Raw genomic sequence first — 6,901 nt, 5'->3', positions numbered from 1 at the left:
CCGCCGCCTAGTAAGCGCCCGGGCGGCGCGGCCCGGGCCGAGCCATCAAGCCCAAGCCCCAGGAGGGGACAGGTACGTACTGGGGTGCACCCTGCCTCATCGCCCCAACCTCCAAATTGCAAGTCAGACCGGACTCTCAGACCCGAGTGGTTTAGGAGCGCGCTAAACTACAGCTTCGGGCCGGTGGCTGGGCTGGGGCCAGGGAGGGCGCAGGTGGGTGCTCACCCTGTCCTGGGTTTCTTCCCAGGGTCCCCCGTTTCCAGGGTTTCCCCAGTCAGTGCACAGGGGATGGGTGGGGCTGGAGCTGGGCTGGAGTTGGAAGTCCATTAATGATTAATCTTTGGCCCAGCAGCCTGTGCTCGGAGGAGAGGCAGGAATCTCCCCTCTGCCCCCCAGCCTTCCCCCAGAAGGGGGGCTGTCAGAGCAGGGGCTGGGGACCTGGATCAGGGAGGGATCCCCTCTGCTTGGAGAAGGCCCTGTCCTGTGCCACCGGGAGGCAAGGCCACCAAGGAGAGGCTTGTGGGGATGGGACTAACGCTGGTCTCCAGGAGGGGTCCCCTGGGAAATCCAACCGTTCCCCTGTTTCCTGGACCAGCGCCCAGGAAGGGGGACCAGCTTGGTGCCGAGCCAGCTGTGGTAACAGCTCGGAGCGAGACCGTGGTCCCTTCCCAATGGGAACCCTCTCCCCACCTGCCTCGAACCGGAGAGGTGATGGGTGCACATCTGGCAGCCATAACCCACACCGGTGAGAGGGTGGGAGGGAGGGAGAGAGGGTGACAGGCCTGACACCCGATCGCCTGGGTTGCCGAGGTGACAGGGGCCATGGAAATCCTCAGAAGGACAGTCCAGTTGGGAGAATCCAGCCTCTTCCTTTACGAAGGGAGTAACCCGAGGCCCAGAGAGGGTGAGGCTGTGAGCAGGCCGGGGCCAGAGCAGCCCCGATGCAGCCGCACTGTGCCTTGCCCTGCAAAGGAGACGTGGCTACTATCCCCATGATCCCGAGGGGAAACTGAGGCTCAGGGAGATCCCGAGACTTGCCCGAAGTCACACCGTTCAAAGGTGGCTGCAAAGTGGGGCCCCTCTGGGGTCTGAGCCTCTTGAAGCTGTCTGGGCTGCCCCTAACCCCCGCCCCCTTGCCTCACCCCCTGGCTCCCAGCTCTGCCTGACACTCGGGCGTGAGCAGGCTGCTACGCAGGGAGCAGAGACAAGAGAGCCCTGTTCCCAGCTGCCACCTCGAGCAGATGCCTGCCTGAAGGAAATGCCCTGCGGACAGAGCAGCTTGCCTGCTTCCCGCACATCCCCTCATCCGATGGCCCCAGTCTGATGGTTGAGAGCTTGGGTCTGATGCCCTTGTGCCACCCAGCGAGGGAGGAGTGTGTCCCCTGTGGTCCCTCCCTCTGTCTGGGGTCTAAGGGACTGAGTGTGCCACCCGGTGGGAGAGGCCATTAACTGGGAGAAGGAGGCCCAGATGGTGGAATTCCAGGCATGGCAGCAGCATGCTCTTTTTTTTTTTTCTTTTTAATATATTTTATTGATTTTTTTACAGAGAGGAAGGGAGAGGGATAGAGAGTTAGAAACATCGATGAGAGAGAAACATCGACCAGCTGCCTCCTGCACACCTCCCACTGGGGATGTGCCCGCAACCAAGGCACATGCCCTTGCCCGGAATCGAACCCGGGACCCTTCAGTCCACAGGCCGACGCTCTATCCACTGAGCCAAACCGGTTTGGCCAGGCTCTTTTAAACAAATATTTTTATTGATTTGAGAGAGGAAGGGAGAGAGTGAGAGAAATAGAAACATCAGTGATGAGAGAGAACCATTGATTGGCTCCTGCACCCCCCCACTGGGGATGGAGCCCACAACCCGGGCCTGTGCCCTGACCGGGAATGGAACCGTGACCTCCTGGTTCCTAGGTCGATGCTCAACCACGGAGCCACGCCGGCCGGGCTATTGCTCTACTTAGTCTCCTCCAGCTGCCCCGTGAGAGTCTCTCCAGCCACAGGAAACAGCCCTGGGCACTCACCCCACCACTTTCCCTGCCAGGGCCCTGTTCCTGCGGGCACGCTGAGCACACGGCACCGAGGCCCATTAGTCAGGGAGCGATTCGTGGGGAACTGTGGTTCGTCAGCACGTTCTGCAGCCGATGGCCATTGATCTTGATCTCCTCGGGGGATTCCCCCATCCTGTCTAGACCTTGGGAAAAACCAATAGCATCTGGAGTGGCCCCAACCCCTCAAGGCTAGTCCAGGCGGACCTGGGCCACCATCCGTCACACGGGGGTGGAGGCGGGATTCTGGACTGTACCTCTTCGATGGAGGACTCGGAGCTCGTGAAATCTCAGCAGACCCAGTCTCCCAGCCTCGGCCAGGTGCTCCCCTCCAGAAGGCCTTGTGGGATGACCTGCTCGCTCTCTGGGCTCCCCCAGATTTCAGACAAATGTTTCTCTGGTCGTGTCTCTTTGAGCCCTGGTGTTTGGCAAGTCCGAGTTTGGACTCTGGCTGGCTGTCTGCCCTCTGCTGACTGTGTGACCTTGGGCAGGTGAATTCCCCTCTCTGAGCCTTAGTTGCTTCCCCCAGGGAGTGGGGAAATGGGGGTGTTTGAGGCACAGGACAGTGTTAAATGAGATGTGATTCAAGGAGCAATCAGCCTCCCCACCCCAGGGGCTTCCTTGTCCCTCCCGTGGCCTTCGAGCCTGTCCTGGGCTCTCTGCAGGGCTCTGCGGCTACTTGTGCCCTTGGCCCAAGGACACCAGGGACCTTGCTGAGCCCTTGGATGAAGGAGCTGCCCAGCCGCTGAGGTCCAGGGAGGGTCGGGGGCCACCAAGGGGCAGAGGGTGCACCAGCAGGGTACAGGGACCTACCACCTGCTGTCCCCAGGGAGGGAGCTCATGAATATTCACAGCCCGGAGCGGGAGGGAGCCAGCCAGCTTATTACTGGGTGTCATTGGAGCGTTCCTATTTCCCAGTGACCGCAGAGGCAGCCTGGGAGTCGGATGTGGCTCAGGCAGGGAGAGCAAAGGGGTAGCCGGCCCGTCAAGGCCCGAGGTAAGTGTGTCTGCCCCTGTCCCCGCCCTGAGGTCCCGGGGGCCAAGAGCTGCCTGGTGGTGATGCTCTGGGCCAGGAGGCTTGCCACCCTGGCCTGGGCTCCCTGTGCGCACGCGGTGGGGGATGAGTCCTGTTTCTCCTTCGTTCCGTGAAAGGTGCTCGTCCAGCCAAGCTGGAGGATTGCTGGGCCTGGCCTGGAGCCAGCCACTGGCACAGATGGAGGGCAGCGTGGCCGGGGTCACCCACAAGGGCAGGAACAGATGGGATGGGCTAGGAAAGGGGCACCGTCTGCCCCGCGTCCCTGGGACTGTCACCACCATAGGCAGGGGAAGGAGGGGATCCGGTTCTAGTCCCGTCTCTGCTGCTGCTGTGCTGTGTGACCTTGAGGGTGGCCCTGCCCTCTCTGAGGCTCGGGCCACACTGAGGTTGTCCTCAGTATCTCATGGACTAGGACCCGGGGCTGTCAGTTGCCTGCAATCCTCCATCGTGGGTGGGCAAGTCGGCATATACCTCGAAGGGACCGTGCCTGGGATCCCGGGAGGGTAATAGTAATGATGATCATGACCATGGTGGCAGCCCATGCTCAGCGCGTGTCTGCTCTGTGCCGCCCCTGGGTCTGAGGATGGGCACTTGAGACTGTAGTAGTTGCTGTCAGTTATGCACTCTGAGCACTGGAGGGAGAGTCCTCTTGCTCTGCTCTTTTCTCTTCTTAATATATGTTTATTGATTTCAGAGAAGAAAGGAGAGGGAGAGAGAAACATCAATGATGGGAGAGAGAATCATCGATTGGCTGCCTCCCGCACACCCCACACTGGGGATTGAGCCCACAAGCCAGGTATATGCCCCAACGGGGAATCGAACGGTGACCTCTTGGTTCCTGGGTCGATGCTCAACCACTGAGCCACACGCGGCCGGGCTGTTGCTTTACTCTTAAAGTCTCTCCCAACGTCCCCGTGAGAGTCTCTCCAGCCACAGGAAACAGCCCCAAGATACTCACCCCACCACTTTCCTGCCAGGGCCCTGTTCCTGCGGGCAGGCTGAGCACACAGCACCGAGGCCCATTAGTCAGGGAGCGATTCGTGGGGAACGTGGTTCCTCAGAACGTTCTGCAGCCGATGGCTCTGGAGACCCTTGATCTTGATCTCCGAGGGGGGATCTTCCCCGTCCTGCTCCCACAATTGCAGGTCCTTCTCCTTCCTCAGTCTTTCCCTGGTGACTCCAGCCTCAACTCACACCTCTGTGCCCCAGGCTCACAGCAAGTGTGTCTTCCGCTACCCCGCACGGAGGTGCGATGGTCAGCTTTGGGGCGTGCAGAGGGTTTGCACACCACCCTGGGATGGAGGGAGGGTTGGCATCATCATTTTGGAGGAGATTTAAGGCCCAGAGAGGGGCACAGACTTGCCTCGGGCATCCAGCAAGGAAGCAGCAGAGCTGGGACTCAAACCCAGGCCCCTGGCCCCCAAGTGCTGGCGCCATGTGACTTTCACATGCGTGAGGGTCCATTTGTCAAACATTCACCGGGTGCCAGGCTCGGAGCGCTCGGGGCTGAATCACCATCCGGTTTGCCTGGGGCTGGGCACGGAGGGGATCCCTCCTCCCACACACCTGGGCCCAGGTCAATAGTGATAATAATAATTAATATGTATTGATTTCTGCCTGTGTACATGCATTCTCCCATTGAAATCTCGCAGCTTCATAACTATTCCTCCCTTCCCACCCCCTGCCCCCCCCAGCCCAGCTCCTGGCTGCTAGTGCGCCCGTCGCTGGGCCTCAGTCTACCCAGGGGCTCTGCCTGGGATCACTAGGGTGCTGTCTGCCCTGATCTTGCTGTTGTGCCCATTGTGCACGGGAGACTGAGGCTTGGAGAGGCTGTGTGCTGTGCCCAAGTTCACAGAGGCCAGGCCGGAAGGGAACCTCCCGTCTTGGGTGCCTCCGGCTCGTTCAGGGCCCTCCCTGCTTCCCCACCCTCTGCCCTGGCCCAGCCCACGGAGGCCAGACCCTGCTGTGCTGCTGAGCCTTCCGGATGGCACTTGCGGCTGCACACGTCCTTCTTCCCAGGGGCTGGGGGCTGGGCCTGGGCCGCACCACAGAGCTGGGAGCTGTGCAGACCTGGGTGCGAATTCCAGCCCCGAACCCTGGGCCAGTCACATCACCTCTGGGAGCCTCGGTTTCCCCGTCTGCAGAATGTAGGTGACAGTGGGGTCTGCCTCCCAGGGTAGCCGAGCGGAGTCAGTGAGATGTTCTGGAGAAGCCGCTGAACCCACAAGGTGGGACGGCCCAGGGCCCCGCCCCCCTCCCACTGGGTTGGAGGGAGCCCCAGTGGGAGAGTGAATGAATGAATGAATGAGTGAGTGAGTGAGTGAGTGAGTGAGTGAAGCCCTGTGGGGGCTGGGAACACCTGGGCGGGGCCAGACGGAGCCTGATTGACGGCTCTGGGGGCCGGTCTGCCCCCTGCTGCCTGGCCTTCTGCTCGGAGCTTCTCCTCAGCCTCTCCCAGTTCCTTCCAGAAGGTGCCCCGGTGAGTGGGGCTGCGGGTGGGGACGGGGCTGGGGTTTTCCGAGGGCAGGACTCCCGAGCCCTCGTTATTCCGAAGTCAGGGAAGCCGAGGCCCCAGGTCCCGCTCGGGGTTTGGGCTGGAGTCTGAGGCGCTGGCCTGGCCCAGGACCCCAGGGAGTGGAGGCCCCAGGGGGCGCTGGAGGCCTGGTGCAGGTCTGTGTTTGGGGGGTGGAGGGGGTGCAGTGGCTGCTCCTTGGGTACAGCCCGTGGGTCCCCGGGGCTCAGGAGGGGCGGCCAGGGGCTCCTGTGACTGAACCCCAGGACTGGGGGTTCCAGGGCCCGAGGCCACGCCTCTCCTTCCTGGGGCCCCTCCATGACCAGACCCTCCTAGCTGGTCCCCCCCCCCACCCCCCCGACAAGCCTTCTCATCTAGTATTTAAAACTATTTTATTGCCTTTTTCTGATTAAAAAAGGTCATAAGATGCAGCCATTGCCCTGGCCGGCTTGGCTCAGTGGATAGAACATCAGCCTGCGGACTGAAGGGTCCCGGGTTCGATTCTGGTCAGGGGCACGGACCTGGGTTGCGGGCATCCGGCCCTGGTCGAGGGCATGCGGGAGGCAACCAATCGATGTGTCTCTCTCACATCGGTGTTTCTCTCTCTCTCTCTCCCTCTCCCTTCCATTCTCTCTAAAAACCAAACAAAAAAATATCCTTGGGTGAGGATTAAAAAAAAGAAAAAAAGCAAAAAAAAAAAAAAGCAGCCGTTGCAGGCCTGGCCGGGAGGTCCAGGGGGTTGGGGCGTCTTCTCAGACACCAAGAGGCTGCGGGTTTGATACCGAGTCCGGGCACACGCCTCGGTTGTGGGTTCGATCCCCGGTGGGTCCCTGGTGTAACTTTTCCAGGGGAAGGACGTGGGGCTCTTTTCCATGTGGGTTACTTGGCCTCTGCCCCCAGGGACCGTGGTGACGTGCCAATGCGTGGAGTTACCGGGCAGCATGCGTGACCTCTGTGGCCTCAGGGACCCAGGGCCCCGTGCCAGGTGCCAGGACGGGAGTGGAAAGTTTTGTGCCCGGGCCCCTCGCTGGGCAGCTGGGGAGGGTGCTGCCCGAGACGGTGGGACCGGCTGGGCTTTGGAAAGGAGGGGGGTCGTGGCCTCTCCCTGTCGTCAGCCCCGGCCCCGGGCCTGGGGGACGGGCGACGGGACAGGGTCTTCTTTTCCTTCTTCGGAAACGATTTCTTTATGAAGCCGAAAAGGGTGTAAAAAATAAACATCCATGTACCCACTCAGCTTCAAAATTAAAACTGAACCCGGCGCCCTGGCCGGTCTGGCTCAGCGGATAGAGCATCGGCCTGCGGACC

General features: G+C 61.1%; 1 protein-coding gene across 1 annotated transcript in view; it reads left to right on the top strand.

Annotated features, from left to right (window-relative positions):
- The first annotated feature begins 6,150 nt into the window (after positions 1-6,150).
- The window catches only part of GAL3ST1 (galactose-3-O-sulfotransferase 1), an 8,745-nt gene continuing 7,994 nt past the window's right edge, over positions 6,151-6,901 (top strand). The window contains exon 1 of the mRNA XM_014542429.1: positions 6,151-6,159. Coding sequence (XP_014397915.1) covers positions 6,151-6,159 — 9 coding nt within the window. The remainder of the gene's footprint in view (positions 6,160-6,901) is intronic.

The sequence above is a fragment of the Myotis brandtii genome, unplaced genomic scaffold, assembly GCF_000412655.1.
Source record: "Myotis brandtii unplaced genomic scaffold, ASM41265v1 scaffold303, whole genome shotgun sequence".
Taxonomy (NCBI): domain Eukaryota; kingdom Metazoa; phylum Chordata; class Mammalia; order Chiroptera; family Vespertilionidae; genus Myotis; species Myotis brandtii.
The sequence above is the reverse complement of the archived record's forward strand: the minus strand, read 5'-3'. Positions and strand labels throughout refer to the sequence as shown.